General features: G+C 37.4%; 2 protein-coding genes across 2 annotated transcripts in view; one reads left to right on the top strand and one right to left on the bottom strand.

Annotated features, from left to right (window-relative positions):
• The window catches only part of LOC140756054 (tRNA dimethylallyltransferase), a 301,945-nt gene that overhangs the window by 91,550 nt on the left and 189,449 nt on the right, over positions 1-20,946 (bottom strand). The gene's annotated exons all lie outside the window — the stretch shown is intronic.
• LOC140756056 (uncharacterized) lies at positions 99-935 on the top strand. The gene has a single exon (XM_073091450.1). It carries the CDS (start codon positions 130-132, stop codon positions 781-783), a length of 654 nt encoding a protein of 217 aa, XP_072947551.1. The 5' UTR covers positions 99-129; the 3' UTR covers positions 784-935.

Below are 20,946 nucleotides of genomic sequence, written 5' to 3'. Positions count from 1 at the left end.
AAATACCAACTTCCTGGACGACCTTTTAATCAGAGCCAGTCATACGATACCGCCCTTAGTGATTTTGTATAAATACCGATGTGAAATTAGTGCAAGGCATCAGTCGGTCCCCGTTCGACAATTACAAACATGTTCAAACTCGTCGTGTTGTGCGCTTGCCTCGCTGCCGCGGCGGCCGAGCCCAACCAGCTGGCATCCTTGGCGTACACCAGCTCTGCGATTGCTCCTCTGGCGTACTCCGGAGCGTACGCCCCGGCGGCCACCTACATCAGCCCTGCCAGCAGCATCTTCCAGCCTGCTGTCTACTCGACCCCCTACGGCTACTCCCACTTAATCAAGAAACGGTCAGCTCCTTTCGCGTACAACGGATACATCGCGCCCACAACCTACTTGGCATCCACCTACGCCGCTCCTTACGCTCCTTACCTGTCTTCGGGTGCCATCCTGCCTTCTGCGTCCATCGCCTACTCGACTCCCGCGCATTTCATCAAGAAGAGGTCTGCCCCCATCGCGTATGTACAACGGTCGTACAGTGCCCCGATTTCTTACGTGCCGACTACCTACTCCGCTCCTCTGTACACTACTCCCTATCTGTCCACCGCGAACTTGGCCTACCCCGCGCATTATATCAAGAAGCGTTCCGTTGCTCTCGCCTACGCCGCTCCTGCTGCCTTCTCTCATCAATCTAGGATCGACTACAATGCCTACAGCACCCCAGCACTCAGCGCTTACGCCTCGATCGGTCCTCTTAACTACTACCCTACTGCTATCCATTCCCTGTAAGAGGCTAAGCGACCCCTGCCGCTCTTAGTGAACTGCAAGCATCCCGAGTTCCATCATTCCAAAATATAATTTGTACGTATACTATTAACATTTGTTAAACGATGTACACACGAGGAAGTTTTCACTTGTAAATAAACACCTTTGGAATATAATATTACTGTTTTATTTTCCATATATTTAAATTGTCAAACCGGCTTTACAAACAAACACGAAAAGTGGTAAATGAGAGTTTCCTGCGCAACAACGTTATTAAAATTATTAACAGTATAATCTCATCTTTTATAATCGGTATGTCATCTTTTAGGTCACAAATGACTTGATTAAAAATGCATTAATACCTTCAAATTCAGTTGTAGTACAACCAGACAGTGCACTAAACGTCAACCTGAATATAATTATATCTTTTTATTTTCGTACAAGATTATCAACTTCATAAATAAATTGAGTCAACATTTTAAATACCATAATATCTATATTAACTAACAAAACAAAATCAAAACCATGTTTGAAAAAAAGGACTAGATTTTTTTTTGAAATGGGTAGTGTGGCCACTGGATGGAAACTACCAGGTCGACTGTATAGGTACAAGAAGAAAAAAAAAAGCATTATTTTAACTAATCATCTATTCTTACTAGTACAGAGTGTTTTGATATTTTTATTCCTACCATTGCTCTCCCACAAAAAGAATAACTCTCTCACTGATTAGTTACTGTACTTAGTATCTTTTTTGTATTATTTTCTTAGCCTTTAGATAATTTGTTAGTATTTATTAAATACGAATACGTTTAAGATCCCTAATAGATCCCCCAATTATTTGTAGTATCTATATGGTACCAATTAATTGTAAGTAATAATAAAACTCCTTTCTCAAGATTAACTGCAAAGTCGAAAATAAATACAATGAGATCTGTATAAATATATTGTTGTGATCTAAAGGGTGGATTCAAAGGGTAGGTCAAAGACAAGGGCACTGTAACTAGATTTGGAGACGGAGGGGAGTTCGAAGGGCATGTATCCCTAATTCACTTTTTACTGCAGAATAAAATAAGCAATGATTAAACGTGCGACGAAAACATAACAGTTGAAGGTGGTAGAACCCTCTATGATGCGACGCCGGCGCCACCACCGCCACACCTAATTCGCGTAATAACAGCAATGGTAAGCGTGCCATGTTCTGGTTTGAAGGGTGTGGTAAGGGAAACATCATTTTCCGAGGCATTTCAGCTTAGTCCTCAGGGGTAGAAGAGAGGCGCAACTGTGGCCGACCTTAGTTAAGTCTAATCTTATATCTATGGGCGGTAGTATTATATAATAAAAGACATGATAACGGATGATTAGAAAATAGATTTTTTAAAATTATTTTTGAGAAATGCGTTTGCTTGACAGCATACCGGTTTGAAAGGAGAGGGTTCCGGGTCCAATTTTATTAATAAATTTAGATGTCTGCAGGACCTGGGTATTTTTGTACTTGAAATTTCGTTTTCATAATAGGTCATTTTCACTATAATATCGTAATCTTGATACGGAACCCCAAAAATAAGAAGCGTATTAATATTCAAGATCTGTGTAAGATACAGTACAGATACAGATATTTATTCTTTGGTAGATAGTCGGTAACCTAGGGCGATCTAGGGCAGACAGGGCGGACGAAGGGCGACTAATACACTCTCCTTAATATAAGATATGGGTTCAACCGCAAACGTTTTTGTAGTTTAGGAACAGCAAATGTATTTTTTTAAAATATGTTTTTTTAATATTCTTAGGAAAAATACCGCTTTATAAGTCAAGTATTTTTGACACTAATAGCTTTACAGCAGCGTTTAAAGCGATGGAATTCCATTGAATGAAAATTATTTGATAAATGTAGTAGAAAACGGATAGCCACCCATATTTTCAATGTAATAAGTATTAGGTACGCAAATAGGTACATAGGTGTTTTGCCCACGACACCTAGGTACTGTACGAGTGTAAGCTTTTTAACACGCTTTTATTAGCTTGGGTTGTATGTATGTATGTACGTAACAGAATAACGGAATCTTTGAACCCGATTTCTATCCACTTTGAATGTTCAGTTTAATTCAAAATTTTGAAAATATTAAGTACCGATGACAATACACGATTTTAATAATTTTGTACCATTGTCTTTATCAACATCCTCAGGATTAACGATTTTCGAGGCGACATTGTTCGAACGCCTTAGAGAAAGTTCATCGCAAAATTACTAGATTGATTTTTAGTTTTGAAAAATAATGATGTTATTTCCCTATAACTCAAATGTAACTGAAACATATCTAAATGCCATCTTGTAGAATGATTTTTAGGATTCCGTACCCAAAGGGTAAAACGAAAGCCTCCGCTGTCTGTTCGTGAGTCACAGGGCTTTATCTCTTAAACCGAAATAGATAGACACTTAATTTTTTACAGACGATGCATAATGAAGGTCGCTATAACAACAAATACTAAAATTATTAAAATAAATATAGTTCAAAAAAAAAAAATTAACAAAAAAATACAACCGACTTCTATGTCACTACAAAGTAAAAAATAATTGAAATAAATGTTGGTGAAATATGTACTACATATTTATGAAGTCGGCGCTCAATATATTTCGTTGGATAACGATGTAAACAGCGTGTCTAATATGATGGTGTTTTCCGAAAACTGATAAATGGAGCACCCCACGCTTTTTTCACAAATTACTGTTTCCTTAATTGATTCCTAGATTGAAAATTATTTTCTACTTTTTAGTTGATTTTATCATAAAAGCGTGTTTATAGTTTTTTTAACTATATATTTTTTTAATCTAACTAAATCTTCTACTACATTTCAATATTGATAGATGATAGACAATTTAAAGTAGAGGTTCTTGAACTTATTTCATATATGTATTACACACTTTGAGAATTAAATTCTTTTCTAGATTATAATTTTGAATATTTGTTGTTTTAACGGCCATAGTAATATACACTGTAAAAAAAACAAGTTATAGATACTTGATACAAAAGTTCAAGAGATAGATGTACTATGACAAACATAAACCTTCAGACAGACATTGGAGGCTTAGTAATAGGGTTCCGTTTTTACTTTTTGGGTAAGGAACCCTAAAAACGCGAATCGATATTCACCCACTTTGAGAATTTCAGACTATTCCCCAATAGCTGTCTGCATCCACCATTGGCGGCGGCTCCCAAGATTTGATTTCGATTCGTCATCATCCCATTACTGTCCCACTGCCGGGCACGGGTTTCCTCTCAGAATGAGAATGATTACGCCATAGTCCACCGCGCTGGCGAAGTACGTATTGGTAGACTTCACATTTTCACCTTTTAAAACGTTTTTTAAATTTCTCAGGTATGCAAGTTTCCTCACGCTGTTTTCCTTCACTGTTTAAGCAAGCGACAATTAATTTGTAATACGTACATAACATTGAAAAATCAGAAATGCTTACCTGGGATTTGAACCTCGAACCCCTCGATCCAGAGGTCGAGTTTCTTAACCACTACGCTATCGCTAATTTCAATTAAAACGCCAAATTAACGTCGCGAAAACTTTACCAATTAAAATTCCGCAATCGGGATTGGACACGGCTATAAAATTACAGGCGCGAACAACGCGATAGGCGTGAAGCTCTCCGTGTGAAACGCGATGTACTGATTTACTGATTACTGTCCCACTGCTGGGCATGGGCCTACTGTCTGGACGAGAGGTTCAGGCCATAGTTCACCTATTGCCAGACTTCATGCAATTTTGAGTTTTTTTTTATAGATTTTTTTTATAAGAACTCTGAAGCGTATAAGTTACTTCAGAATGTTTTTCTTGGTCATTACAGTTTGAAGACGGACGAGTGAAGGTTGGCAGACTTCACACAGTTATGAGATTTATTTTATTTATAAAACTCTCAGGCTTGTAATTTATTTGGCTACGTTTTCATTGGCCGTTAAAGTTATGAGGTGATGGAACCCTTTGTGGTTCGACTCTGAAGGCACACAACATATGTGTTCAACGCTACTGTGTTTCGGTTTGAAGGGTGTGATTAAGCAGACGTATTTATCTGATGCGTTCCAACTTATGTGTGTTAAACAGAAAAATGTTAAATAAATCTGAGTTTAGAAAACAATAATGTTAAACTTAAAAAAGATGTGTGTTATGGAATTTTTTCGCCGCTTCTTCTCCATAACGAAACACCTTGTGAAGTGGTAGTAGTCGTACTGACATTCAAAAAGTGCTCTGTAAAGAACCTATTTTGAATTTAAAAAAATATTTGATTTGATTTGAACATTTCGTTTGAGAGACAGAATATCTACAATGCAATCATTATAATTTGCAAGGTACATCAATGATCAAAATGCTATACTAAATTTCTATAAACACACATAGTTTATAAAAAAGCAATTCATTCAGATTTAAACCTTAGTCCATATGTAATACGATCGAGTATTGTCTGGTGTTGTCTTAGACCCCCTCAGACGGTCACCGAACCCTATCACCTGATCACAGAACGCAATCATTACGAATATGAATAGGGTTACTATAAAGTGTAGTACAAGCGTACAAAATTGTAATATTTGTAAAATTTATTTGAAAAATAATATATGTTTGTTATATTCAGAACAACGTTTTAAAGGTAGAACCTCTTGTGGATCGGACCCGGCGGCACCACACCTATTTCTACCTAATAACAGCAGTGTTAAGCGCTGCTATGTTTTGGTTTCGAAGGATGCGGTAAGGGAGACATACCTATCTATCCGAGAAGTTCCAAGCTACTTAGTCCTTAGGAGTAGCACCGCATCTGTAGTCGACCTCAGGTAGGAATCTTATGGTATCTGGAGTTGATCATTCATATCCATGGGCGGCAGTAGCCACTTACTGTTAGGTTTGCACTTAACATTATAAAAAATAATTTTGTAGAGATGACTCCAAAAAGCCTTAATACAAGGAGAATACCTTGTTTACTTTAGACGTTTCCTCGTCCATAATCTAGGTTTACAATCAATTTCAGCTTAATGGGCTAACGCAAGGCAAACATAGCAAGCAAGCTATAATCATTTTAATGTCCTTTTTAACTTTCAAAATATACGTATCCTTTGGCAAATATATATATAAATGTAACTACCAAATATTCTAGAAGATAACAATAAGTTTATATAAAGTTAAAGTAATTTGCATAAAAATACAAAGTTTGCATTTAAATGTACCATTCAAATTATATTTATGGCAACCCTAAGTTTAACTGAACTTTCTGTAGCCCTTTGTTGTCTAGACTATTTCGCCCTACTCCGGTTTCACGAATCAAACTCACTGATTTATATATCTTTATGATATTTAAAATCAGTTCGAGTTATCTAACAGTTATTTAAAAAAATATAAGCGAATAAAAAAATATCCGTCAAAAAATTATTAAACCTAACAGTTTGATCTTCCATTCGACTTGTTATATAAGCTGAAAAACAAACAGAAATTGTCTGATTTGCTCTTTAGATGTAACTTTTCTGTTAATATTAACATTGATTTACATTACCCGTACATGTTCGAGTCACAGAAATTGATTATTATAATATGTGCGACATTTCAATAAAGCTTTCAGGGGTAGCAACGTAATCATGGCAGACCCCGAATAGGACTTCTTAATTGGGGTTAATTACAGACGTTCATAGGCTACAGTAACCACTTACAATCAGATGAACTACATGCTCGTTTGCGACTTTTATATCATAAAAAATACTCTAAGGAAATTGTTGAAAATTACATTCGAGAACGTTGGTCCGGCTTCGACTTGGATTCGAGTTTCAATAGTAACAGCTAGTGGTGGGAGATCTCGAATTTGTCTCGAAGGTCTTTCGTCTGCGTCTCGGGACGACGGCGTGGTTTTATTTTTAATCGGACCGAAATCTATCGATTCAGTGTATTAGACGAGGGGTCCTAATATCTAAGATTAGCTGCACAGACATGTAGGAAGGCAGACAAAGAAACGGATATATAAAATATCACTTATTTACAATTAGTTTATTAACTTTAACAAAGCACTGTATTGCGTAAAAATATACGCGACAAATAGATAAGATCTTTTCTTTGGGACTTCCTAAAGAAGAGAGGTTATCTATTCTTTAGGAGAGGGTTAAAAATGTGAGTTCTTATAAGTATGTGTATTTTTGATTTTATGCTAAATAAATGGATTTATTTCTAGTTTTATTCCGATGGAATGTATTTAATACATATATTAAGTAATCATTATTAATATTTAATTTAGTATTTAATTATAGTAATTTTTAAAGAGTGATTTAACTTCCTCATCAAACTTTATTTCACACGAATTGAGTGGTGGGTATAAAACTCGCCAAACCATCAAGTGGGTACGACGGTATGCGGTCGGGGTCGCTTACCGGGCGGTTCGAGCTCCCACTCCTTCCACCCGCGACCCCAGAAGCCTCCTTTTAGTCACCTCTTACGACAGGAGATACCGTAGTAGTATTCTGGTCCCGGAACTACAGATGCCATGTTAATATGTGCCATTCCCGTAACCCGACAAACTAAAGCACAAAACTAAGTACTCTTGCCCATAAACCGGAATAAGCATGTCCGTGCACGAAAACCACCCTTAAACCTCAATAAAGTGTTGTTATACGAACAATATTCGGTAGTAAGTCTCCGTGGAATGCGGTCGTAATCCTCAATAACTGCGGGTTATAATAGTATTCACGTCGTGTCGTCAAGGGCCGTCGATTTATGGCCGCATCGATTCCTCGTTTCAGTGTGACCAGAGAAACAGCGGGCTGGTAGAGCTCCGTAGAAGCTACTTGTGTGAAAAAATCCTTAGGGAGATTATACAAGAATCGCATAGATTCGTACTCGAGGTCTAGCCTTTCATTACCTATATGCATTGTACTCGTATAGTATCGTATCGTAAGGAAAGTATAGCGTACGCTAAGCGTTGCAAGCAACATTTAGCTTTTGATGTCGCCTGTAAATAACTTGTATAAGGCTTATTAACTTTAATGACTCGTAGCCTGTTATGTGTGTGGGATAAGATATAGAATGTGTATAACCTTTAAAATGTTTTCGCTAAAATCGGTTTTAATTCCTTAGGTTGTAAGATTATATTTAGAACTCATGAAATAAACATACGAATTTTCAAAGTATATTTTCAATACTAAAATCCGAAAATAAAATAGCAATTACGTATGTCATAATTATATTTTTACCAAATTTTAAAATATCAGTCACCTGTTACTTATTTAACTAGCTGTCCCCACAAACGTTGTGTTGCCATATAAATAAAAAAATGTTAAGGGTGAACAACCCTTATCACTTAGGGGTATGAAAAATAGATAGTAGCTGATTCTCAGACCTACTGAATATGCATATAAAATTTGATGAAAATCGGTAAAGCTGTTTCGGAGGAGTACGGTAACTAACATTGTGACACGAGAATTTTATATATACGATTATCGCTCGTTTAGTGGCCCCACACCGCGAGAATATCTTCGCGGCGTGGATTAGGGGACAGCCCGCTAGATATTGCGCGCTGTGACGCGAATTTAAACGGACCGGCCCCTATGTACTAAGGGCTTGGTTCTAAAAATAAATATTTACTTATTGAGTCACTAACATCTTATTTGAATTGATTGTTTTGAGGTTTCACTGTTTTATTGGCATGCCCTATCTACCTTCCTATTTGTTATTGCCCGTTTTTAATATACAATCTATCCTTTTTTACCAAAAATCGATTTTTAACAATTTCTAGTAGTCATTAGACAAATGTGGAACTTTGGTACGAAAACGGAAAAGATTGATTATTACTAACGGACATATATTCTGTCTTGACCACTTATAGGGATAAGGACAGGATTTATCGGGTCTCGAGCTCTTTGTCACGGCAGATTCTCAAGGAGATAAACGCCAACTGAATTTTTAATATTACATTTTAATCACATAGCAAGTTATCCATAGGATTTGTTTATGATGGTTACTTTATGGGTCAAAGAATGGACGTAGACTATTTTTATTCTAGAAAAATCTTCGGTTCCTATGGGATAGTATAATAATAAGATATTGATAGAAGCATATTTACCATTATAAAATTCGGGTGTGTGCTCGTAATTTTCTTCCTCCTATATGTCGTATGTTGTATGGGGTAGTCTGGATAGTTTTTTCTTAATCCTAGTTAGATCCCCCAATGAGGCGTTGTCGGCGAGATTTAGTATTTGGTCGAGATTTATTTTTCTACAAAATCTCACTAGTTACATTTTTTAATTTCTCATATGATGAAAGGAAAGAAATCCTTTCAGACTCCCAAGTAATACAATAAGAATGACGAAGGAGAGTGTATAGAGCTGAAGCCATTTCTGAGCTTTAGCTTTCTCCTTAATACGGGTGCTATAAATTATATTTTTGCTTTTTTTTAATAGAAGTAGCAAACGGGAATACAGTTTACTCGCTTTTAAGAGGCATCTGCCATTCTTGAACATTTGTAATCAATCCCAGATATACTCGTAATTAGAGTCCAACTTGAATATGGTCACAACACGGTACGTTGTTACAACTGAGGACTAAGTTGAAACGCCTTGAAAAATTTGATGTCTCAAACCATAATGCTTGCTTTTGAAGGTGGTAAGGTTTTACCTTTGTGGTTCGACTCCGGCAGCACCACCGCCACACCTATTTCTGCCTTATAACAGCAGTGTTGAGCGCTGCTGTGTTCTGGTTTGAAGGGTGTGGTAAAGGAGACATAGTTTTCCGAGGCGTTCCAGCTTAGTCCTCAGAGGTAGCGGCGTATCTGTACTCCAGGTAGGAATATCTAATCCTATCTGGGTTGATAGGCGGCAGTAGCCACTTACCATCAGGTGGACTGCATGCTCGTCTGCTACTCCCATATAATAATAATAATTAAAAGAAACCTTCAAAAGAAAGGGAAACGCGGAAGTGTTTCCCCACGGCCCCAAACCATATCGAGTCATTGTACATCAGTGACGCATGCCCGTGGGCGGGCGGAGGTGTATTGGAAATAGCTTTTATAGAAATAAGGAAGCTAATTATACAGAATTCTGCGCAGCTAGCAACAGACGGCGAATTTTTATTACGCAATAAAATATTTAACTGATATGCGTAGGTCAGTATTTTTGGCGGACGTGTGTTGTTTGCAGAAATAGTGATGCCCTAGTGGTTTCTTATTCGGGCCTCTACGTGGGTCGTCTGGTGTTCGAATACTAGGCATACATTTTTTTTTGTTTTGCGTATTAGAGATTTATTATTATTTGTACCATTACTCTGTCATTGTAAAAAAACCCTTGGGAAACGGTGGGAGACGAAAAGGGTTGCAACCATGCTTCACTTAGTCCTCAAAGGTAACTTCGAACTGATGAAGGCATTCTTGACTAAAGCTTACCACATGAAAAATGTTTATCACGACATATTTTAAATTTTAGTTCTTGCAAAATCATCTTCTTCCCGTTACCACTATTATAAAAAATATTAAAAATCAGCCATTTTCAAAATACACGAGCTAATACAAAAATTTAATAAATATAGTTCAAAAAACTAAAAAACACGCTTTTATGATAAAATCAACTAAAAAGTAGAAAATAATTTTCAATCTAGGAATCAATTAAGGAACAGTAAAATATATAATTGAGGAAAAAGCGTGGAGTGCTCCACTTATCAATTTTTGAAAAGCACCCCACACAACATAGCATACAACCCAAGCTAATAAAAGCGTGTTAAAAAGAAGCTTTTTAGTTTTTATATCAGGGAGACAATTGCGTGGCAGTTATTTTAAAATAGCTGATAGGCACTTAATGTTATTTATGTATCTACGCATCTATTTAGAAATAAGGAAGCTCATCATATATTATACGAGGTGTGCCCCGCGGTTTCATCCGCGGTTTAAGGCTTAAATATTTTGGAGATTACAAGGGTTTTAATTTATTCTCACGGAACGCTAATCCTTTTTCTAAAATTAAAGTAATCTAAGCTGCTCCTTATAACGTCACCTAATTGTCAATAAAAGTCCAGTCCAAAACCGTAGTCTGTTTCGGAAATTAGCTCGAACAAACAGATAAACGGTCATACAGACAAAAATTTGGTCAATTTGTTTTTTTTTTATAAGAACCGTAAAAATTGACAATTCTTTTCTTTTATTAAAGTCCCGTTTAATTATTCATATGCGATTAGTAAAAAGCTTTTATTTTGTCATTACGACAGACACTTCAATTTTATTTATTTATATTATTTTTACGATCTGTACCCTTAGTATGAGTTTTTACGTTTTTACAAAAATTACTATTTCTGTATTTGTTTACGTATTTGCCCATACATTTCCAATCAGCGCCCCTAGCAGACTGTATCAGAACTGATTGGAAATGCATGGGAAATATGTACAAATACAAAAACAGCCATTTTTGTAAAAACGTAAAAACTCATACTAAGGGAACAGTTGCGAAGTTAGCAACAGGTCGTGTTGCCATGAAGCGCTCGCATATGTGAGCCACTACCACTACTGTGTCTACTGTCTAGGTCAGTGAGGTTAATAGTTGCTATTTTTGGCGATGGCGTCGTAGCGAATTATCTCGATATCTGTTATATCTTTATAAATATGTCAACACGCACTCGCTACACGAAGATCACCAGAAAAACGTGGCTATTTCACAAGAACGATTCAAAAAGTGTTTTTTTTTGTTGCTACGAATTGAATCACTTGATTTTATTTTCTATTTTTATTGTTTCGTCGGGGTGTGATGTAGACTCATAGAGGGTGGGATGACCGCCATTATAAAACGTTAATTAGAGTTAGTTTATAAATACGATTACCTGTTATAGATTTCTTCTCTCACAAAACCATTAGCATTATGTCTAAATGCAAATGGTATTTCGAAGGTTACGTTCCTATCTCCCTCCTTCTATATCATGAAAAACCAATAAAAACTATAAACGTGATATCACCACTTAAATATCATTTCGTATAGGTATATCACAATATAATATATGATCTCGGGAGACGAGATATTAACGGCAAAAAGCTAGTAAAAACAGGTCACTTTGATGAATATGATCGTCGTTAAACTTTATATTTATGAATTCAGGACAAATTGCATGTAAGTAATAAAAAAATAAAGGCCTTGGAATATAAAATATTGTATATACTCGTAGCTCGCCTCCTACGGTGTCTATAATCGTAAATGATTCACAACACCAGCGTAGCGTGTTCTATATGGAGTTATAGATGTCCATTGGTTTTAGTAATTAACGTAAGGTGGACTGCATGTACTTTGCTACATTATTTTTATAAAAAAAGCAAAAAAAAATCTTCGCGATGTGGCGAAGTGGTCACCATACAGGTCCGACGCGCAAAGGGTTCCGGGTTTGGGTTCTGGGGCGTAGGTGTTAGTGTCTATCTTTGCGTGTCCTACTGTGGGGTTGTGAGTTAAGAAAACATCATCAACCCATTATTGTCCCAATGCTGGGCACGGGTCTCCTCTCAGAATGAGAAGGAGTAGGCCATAGTCTACCGCGCTGGCCAAGTGCGTATTGGTAGACTTCACATACCTTTGAGGTTTTTTTTTAATAAATATCTCAGGTATGCATGTTTCCTCATGAGTTTTTCCTTCACAGTTTTAGAAAATGATGATTAATTTCTAATACGCACATAATTTGGAAAAATCAGAGGTGCATGCCTGGGATTTGAACCTCGGACCCCACGATCGAGAGACCGAGTTCGATAACCACTAGGCACTGCCATTAAAGTTAAGAAACTGCAGTTAAGAAAACATTTTTATTATATTCCCTGGTTTTATGGACATACAAACTCTTCCTGAACTGCCCTGGTCATCGATCAAAATACTACAAATCAAGTGAAATCCGGGGTAATTTGGAATTGAATCCTATTTTATTACAATCTTAATTACAAGTTGCAATCATACACACCAGTAGCATAAATCCGCAGAAAACCAACTTAAAATACTGTATTTAAAAACTCACACCGAATAATAACGACACAAGGATTTATATTCTAATCCGCACTTCATAAATACACACAACACACAATTAATGTAATTCGCATGAAATTGCGGAAGGATTGGAAAGATTTTGCGAAAATAAAATATCTTTTATTTACAAAATGTATGTATAAGTCAAAATCGGTCTCAGATACAGTCCAGCTGACTATTAAGAAAGTCGGACATACCGGACTGAACGGTATTTTATCAAATCATAATCATATTTGCTAAATAAGGTACAACGGGTGTTAAGACAAAGTATAATATCCTCTTACTCGTATTTTGCCTTTAAGGCGTGCAAATATACAGTCAGTGGTAATATTAAGTGGTTATTGCAACCCATTGAGAACTAATTCTAAATAAAACTAGGTTCAATTAAAGTCAAGGAACTTTTTTCTACCTTTCAAGACTTTAGAAAGCACCCTGTATAATAGTTATGACCCATAACCAGATTTAAACTAGACTTCTCCAACGCTGCGACACTGGACTGGGTTTTTATATGTAGAAATTCGATGACGCACTCCGTGCTTTTAAATTTAAAAAATTGCCATTATTATATTTTAGTACCTAAGTCTTTAGATTTAAAGGAAGTCCTCTAACTGTAGGACCTTGTATAAAATTTAGATAAAACGATGTCAATTGAAGAAAAATAAATAAAAGAAACAGGTTTCATTCATACAACGTGTTAACAACCTGAATTGTCATTTGAAACGTCAAAACATCAAATACGTTAAGTACCTCGGGTCCAGTTATAGACACGGTGACAGAAATTTGCCGAACTGTCAATATGGGATATATAATTTTATTTCATCTTTTATAGTTTTATTTCATCCTTACTAACATTATCAGTCATAGGACGATGTGTGGATGTCGGATGTTTTTTATACGACACGACCCTTTTAGCTTTCAGGAATGGCAACTAGTAGCACATTTATGATCGGCTTTAGGTAAACCCCCTGCTCTACATAGGATTGGTTACATAATTATCTCATGGACGGTAGTGCGCACTTACCATGACGAAGACTGAATGGCCATTTGCCACTTCAGTATTATTAAACGACGATATATAAATGTTAACAGGACAAAAACCGAGAATTAGTCTTATTAAAAGGTTTTCTACTCTCTATGACTATCCCATGAAGATTATAGTTTTAAGAACTTTCTGTACGAGTAAGAGGCTGATTGTTAAAATAGTTATATACTAGTAGTTGGTTAAGAGTGCATTAACCCAAGAAATTCAACAAATGTTTCTGTCAAATAACAAAAATATAAAGAACAAAGGGGACACATCTGTCACTAGTTAACTACCTTTAGTACATGACAGCTGCCCTCGCCAAATCTTGATTCAGCGTCTCTATAATCGCACCCACACCTATCGCGAACATTATGAGAGGCCAGTTGACAAAATAAAGCGATATTATTGAGATAAATCAACGAGTTATGTGCGTCGTTTAAGAGTTTACGACTTCCTGGTTTTATAGTTGCGTGATTTTACCAATATTTATGTTTTTTTGTCGTTAACACGATTTTTAGGGTTCCGTACCCAAAGAGTAAAAACGGGACCCTATAACTAAAACTGTCTGTCCGTCCGTCACAGGGCTCTTATCTATTGAACCGTAATAGATAGACACTTGAGATTTTTACAGAGTATTTATAATGGTAGCCACTATAACAAATACTAAAAATAAAAACAACGTGAACATAAATGAGGGTACGCTATACAAGAAAGCGCAATTTTTCGGTGTTTTTCGTGTTATCTATTGAACCGTAATAGGTAGACACTTGAAATTTTCACAATAAATTTACTTATATGACTGCTATGAAAATCAAAATCTAATAAAAAACGAAAATTGTAGTTACGGAACCCTTCCCGGCGTTATCGCCTCGCACTTTGCCAATTATTTGCTTAACATGATTGTTATTTGTTATGGACATGTGAATAGTGTGAAGTACATGCGATGTTCTATTTAGCACTCGAAGGGCGTAGTCTGGCGGGCGAAGGTTGAGCGAACATTGCTTCCTGAAATTATATTTAGATTGAGTCTACAATATTTGCTGTTGCCGATTTTATTTGCGATTTCAATGTAATGGTACACATAGTTTGTTGTGAGATGAAGTTCATTTAGATGACTTTTCTGGGCCTGAGTTATTGTGTGTTTGTCACTGTGTGTGCATGGCACCCGTAACTTGTTTTAATTATAATGAAAATTATCTTAATATGTGCTTATTAAAGAATGGTGTCATAAGCAAAACAAACTTTTCCTAGGTATTCCAGCTTAGTGCGGTGGGATTAGGAGCGCATCTGTGGTTGAACTCGGATAGAAATGTAATATTATCTGGTGTTGATTTACAGATGTCCATGGGCGGCAGTAGACACTTACGATCAGATGGACTGTACTCCTATATTATAAAAAAAATGCAACTTTTACAGAATTCTCTTAGTTATCGGTCTAATTTAATTTGTAAATATTCAACAATCCGTGTTAATGTTGAATGTCCACTAATCTATACCTTCCTCGAGAAATGCTCCACGATTCATATGTGTAACGTGTCTATGAACACAGATCGTTGTCTCGATCGATTGTCTCTCAGTGAGGCAAGAGGGTAGCTATCAGAACAACTTTGATCTAGGTCTAATCTGTACCTTTTTTTTGTTATCGAGGAGGCAACATTCAAAAGGTACCCGACGACTTGGGAAAGACGCCGGGTTATGTGGGATTTTTACCGCACTAAAAAACTCCCGTCGGCCATCCTCAGCGCTTGGTGGAGAACTCCGGGATCTCCGATGGAACACAACCGGAGTCCTCCGAGCGCGATGCCCCGGTCGGGCTCTGCCCTGGGGGGAGCAGTTTACGCTTCTCCCGCACACCTGGTGTTTACGACGGCATGCGATCACACATACCGCCGTCCTTCCCGGGGTTGCCTGCCGGACGGAGCTCCCACTCTTGCCACCGGCAACCCCAGAAGCCCCTTTTTAGTCGCCTCTTACGACAGGCAGGGGATACCGTAGCCCTATTCTAGTCCCAGAACTACAGGGACAAGGTCAAATCTGTACATATGGCAGTATTACGTAGTAGGGTACTTGTTATTCGGGATGTTACAACAGTCGATTAAAGAAACCCGTTGGCCTTGTGTAACAACGCGTCCTCTATAGTGCTACTAGCTTACAACTGCGACTTTGCCCACGTTTTATTGAACACGAATCAAATGTATGTTTTTTGGGAAAAATGTGGTAAAATGGAGGTTATTTCATTTTATCAACATTGAAATAGCAAAGGAGCTTGCACTCCGTCAAATGCTATATATTCACTGCGCCAAATGCTATATAAGCTACTCCCTATACAAGAGGGTTCTAGTTGAAGCCAACTATTTTTTTTTATAAAATAGGAGTAGCAGACGAGCATGCAGTTCACCTGGTGGTAAGTGACTACTGCCGCTCATGGACATGTGTAATCAACCCTAGATAGGATAAGACATTCCTACCTGAGGTCGGCCACAGATTTCCGCTACTCCTGATGACTAAGCCTCGAAAAAGTATGTCTCCCTTACCACACTCTTCAAACCAGAAAACAGCAGTTTTTAAAACTGCTGTTATGAGGCAGAAATAGGTGTGGCGGTGGTGCCGCCGGAGTCGAACCTCAAAGGGTTCTACCACCTTCACTATAGATGCATTGCTTAGGATTAAAATGGTTGCCTCAATGTAAGTTAGTCGGCATTAACAACCTTGCCCCGAAACTAACTAATTGTATCACTTTTAAAATTTCGACCACACCACCTTTTAAAAACCACAAAAAGACTTCAATTTAATTTATTAGTATGCACAGATGTACAGACAAACACAGGTGTGTTACAGTTTCACATGGCAACTGGGCTACACATAGATAAATATACAATAGCCGAAATAAACCATTCGCGGCGCGTAGGGCGCTAAAATTTACATACAAAGTGCGGAGTGCGTATTGACAGATAATTTTTTAACGACTTTATTGCGTTAGGACGTGGTCACACGGGACCGGGATTTAATTATATTCTATATACATAAATACATTTAGTATTATGTAATAATTTAAATTGAAGCACGTAACCCACGACTTGAGTTCGGTGTAGGTCGTGTCGTGGCAGTGGGGTAGTGTAAAATTGGGATAACTACTGCCCAAGAACATCTGTGATAAATTCCAAATAAATCAGGTTCCACCTGAAGCCGATCTCAGGTATTAGCAGTCCTGACAACTACATAAGATGATCGCCTCATATGTAACTCTTTAGTGATTTGGGACGTTGCAAACAACAACAACCGTTGATGACCAACAAATAAACGTTGAGGATGGCCACCGAGGGGGTTTTAGTGCGGTAAAAATCTCACATAACCCGGCGTCGCTCCCACGTTGTCGGGTACTTTTTGAAGGTTTCCCCCTCGTAAACAGAAATATATATCTGGGACATATATTGTAACTAAATGTTTACGGTGATATTGAGTAGACTTACACCCGTTAGTATTAATCAATATTAACATAATTTTAGCTAGCAATGTTCGAACTTTGACAGACAAAAATTGGTTAAGATAGGCAATAACCGGGCTAGATAGGTAATAACTAAGGGGAGTAACTTTATATATGAATACTGACCTATACGTATATGCACCATTAGATCGCGCCCTTACCTAGATTTATGCGTGTTCTTGAAACGCACTGAAGGTTTATATTGAAGCATTGGGCAATCTTCAAGGGCGGACATGTATGGACATCCGCTAGTAAGGGTGCGTGCAGAGATTGTATCACGTGAACTTTGCCTGTTGAAACTACGATTTTGCAATCTACTGGTATATTTCTGTAGTCAAAGGACTTTAACAAGGTGTATGCTTAAAAAGGAGAAAGGAAACTATATCAAATCAAATCAAATCAACTTTATTTGTGAAATGCTTAATATACATATTTTAAGAATACAATACTATGCATTTTGTCATCACTGACGTACAAAATTATTATAATGTTAAAGTATTAATTATTATTATTTGAATACAAAATATTACACACAATTTTTATAATTAAAAATTTCAATAGATTATATAATGTCTAAAGGAGTCCTGATGTAAAATATCCTATTCTTATTATTATACGTTCATTTAAATACATTGTTCTGAAAGCTACTTACTTTTTCCGAGTTACGGAATTCTCTTTTTAACCGACTTGCTAAACAAGAGAGCTTACCTATTCAACGCGTATTTTTTTTATCGTTAAGCTTCCGTCCCAGTATTGGGTAAATGTCTTCTATAAGATAAGAAAAGTTGAGTATATAGTCTTGTTAGGTAGTGTCCAAGTTTGAAACGGTAGTATGATTAAATTATTATCATTTTTTAGTCGACTTCCGAAAGGAAAGAGCTTATCCTTTAGTGCATTGTTAGGCATGTAGATTTCCTTGTTATTATTTTTATTTATTTTAAGAATGTTTTAATTCACAATTTTCATACAATAACTTTCTTTACCATAGCAACTGATACATTAATTTATTTTGTACTACACTTTATTTCGAAAAACAAGTCCGAAACTTTATTAAGCGGTCTAATTTTTAACACGCTTTTATTTGCTTGCGTTGTATGTATGTATGTTGGATGTATGTATGTAACGGAATCTTTGACCATAATTTTCACTAACTTCCACAACTCTGATTAATTTGAAACTTTGCACACGTATCAAGGACCGATGACAATGCAATAATTTGATAACAGTTTCCGATTATCCGTATTATATTCATTAATTCACAAATTTATGAGTTTGTTACAGACTAAAAAAAATAAAAATAAATACTACTTAAAAAAAATTTAAAAATTCTTGCTAATCGAACTAAAAACTAGAAAATATTTTTTAATGACAAAGAGTTTAAGAGTAAAGAGTTTCAATTCAGAGTAAAAAGCGTGGGGTGTTCGATATTTTATGGCAATTATCAATGAGAGAATAGTTATGAACCGCAGTAAAATGCACCCCACGCTTTTTACTCTGAATTCAAACTATTTACTCTTAAACTCTTTGTCATTAAAAAATACGAGACCAAAAAAGGTAGACTAAGTGTCTCGAACGAAATATATTGAAAGATAAAAAAATTAAAGAACTGATATATTTCCATTACGTAGGTAATTTTCCATTTGAAGGTGGTAGAACCCTTTGTGGTTCGACTACGGCGGCACCACCGCCACACCTCTTTCTACCTAATAACAGCAGTGTTTTAGTGCTCAAGAGTGGCAGCACATATGTGGTCGAGACATAGTACTCTTGTTCTATTTGGAGTAAGGTTACAGATCACTTAGCATCAAATAAATATGAAACATGTGTTTTGTGCAAAGAAAAGTCACCGATAAAATCTAGATAAGGTAGGTGTGGCGGTGGTGCCGCCACACCTATTTCTACCTAATAACAGCAGTGTTAGGCGCTGCTGTGTTCCGGTTTGAAGGGTGTGGTAAGGGAGACAGACTTTTCCGAGGCGTTCCAGCTTAGTCCTAAAGAGTAGCGGCGCATCTGTGGCCGACCTCAGGTAGGAATATCTAATCCTATCTGGGGTTGATTACAGATGTCCATGGGCGGCAGTAGCCACTTACCACCAGGTGGACTGCATGCTCGTCTGCTACTCTTATATTATAAAAAAAAAATCTACGATGACACTATTTCAATGCAATGTTCGACGAGGCGTTGTCTTGTTTTTTAGTCTGAGGATATGAATGACAAAGTCTCATTGTCGTCAGTGGAATATCCTGTATCTAATCTAACGTGCTTATCATAATCATTCTTGTTACCTGCCCCATTTTATTGCCATGTACCCATAATTGTCCCACTGTTGGTCATTGAGCTTTATCTCAAAATTAAAATGGGGTGTGAGAATAGTCCAAAATGCTGGCCAAGTGTAGATTAAAAGACTCTCCGCACTTTTGAAAAGGTTTTTTTACAGAACTGTCAGGCATGTAAGATTCTTTACGACGTTTTCCTTCACCGTTAAAGCAAGTTTTATATATTTAACATGGAAGCCCGTGAAATAATTTATATTCGACACGAAAGCGCGAAAAATGTTGCCACTAACGATCACCCATCCAACACCCGGCCGCGCCCAACGTTGCTTAACTTTGTAGATCTGTTGACATTTACATAAGCTATGCGACATAATCGCTTAGTTACGAAAAGATTAAAAATTCCGCTAAATATAATAAACGTTAAATATAATTATTGACATTTGCCACTAACGGTCACCCATCCAACACCCGGCCGCGCCTAAAGTTGCTTAACTTTACTATGGACCCTATGCGATATAACCACGTAATAATGAAAACGTTATAAATCCCGTACACTATTGGATGAGATTATGATGAGATCTACATACGCTGAGGCTATGTGACACAACCGCGTTATTATGAAAATACTCATAAGGTCTACAATATAATTATAGACATTTGCCACTAACGGTCACCCATCCAACACCCAGCCGCGCCTAAAGTTGCTTAACTTTGTAGATCTAACATATAAGCGACTATGGACCCTTTTTTTTTTGTTTTCGAGGGGGAAACCTTCGAAAGGTACCCGGTGCCGTAGGAGCGACACAGAGTTATGTGGGATTCCCGCACTAAAACCCCCCGGTGGCCGTCCTCGGCGCTGCGTAAAGGACTCCGGGATCTCCTGAGGAACGCAACCGGAGTCCTCTTAGCGCGTTGCCCCGTCGGGCTCCGTCCAGGTGAGCATGATACTCGCCACACCGTCTGTTATACACGACGGTATGCGACCGTACATACCGCCGTCCTTCCCGGGGTTGCTGGCCGGGCGGTTTGAGCTCCCACTCTTGCCGCCCGCAACCCCGGAAGCCCCTTTTAGCCGCATCTTACGACAGGCAGGGGATACCGTAGCCCTATTCTCTTCCCGGAACTACAGGGACAAGGCGACTATGGACCCTATGCGATATAACCACGTAATAATGAAAACGTTAGAAATCCCGTAACACGTCCATATTATAATTATCGAGTGGAGCTTACCGGTCGGCCATGACAGATTCGCGCAACCTTGAACTAGTGGCGGCCGGCGGGACGCGCCGATTACGAATTACTCTATTAATTCGACGGTCGAGCGTGTTCGCGTGTTGCTATGGGGTTCCGTTGGAATATGTTTAAATTCTGTTAAATTTAAATATGTTTGTAAATTGTCGC

Source organism: Epargyreus clarus, unplaced genomic scaffold (genome assembly GCF_041222505.1).
Source record: "Epargyreus clarus isolate Ecla_fem2 unplaced genomic scaffold, WU_Ecla_fem_2.2 ptg000034l, whole genome shotgun sequence".
In the NCBI taxonomy this organism is placed as follows: domain Eukaryota; kingdom Metazoa; phylum Arthropoda; class Insecta; order Lepidoptera; family Hesperiidae; genus Epargyreus; species Epargyreus clarus.
This window is presented reverse-complemented; position numbering and strand designations above follow the sequence as displayed.

Bases quoted from the DNA above. Each gene is read 5' to 3' on its own strand.
- LOC140756056 (XM_073091450.1), top strand. From the start codon at position 130: ATGTTCAAACTCGTCGTGTTGTGCGCTTGCCTCGCTGCCGCGGCGGCC.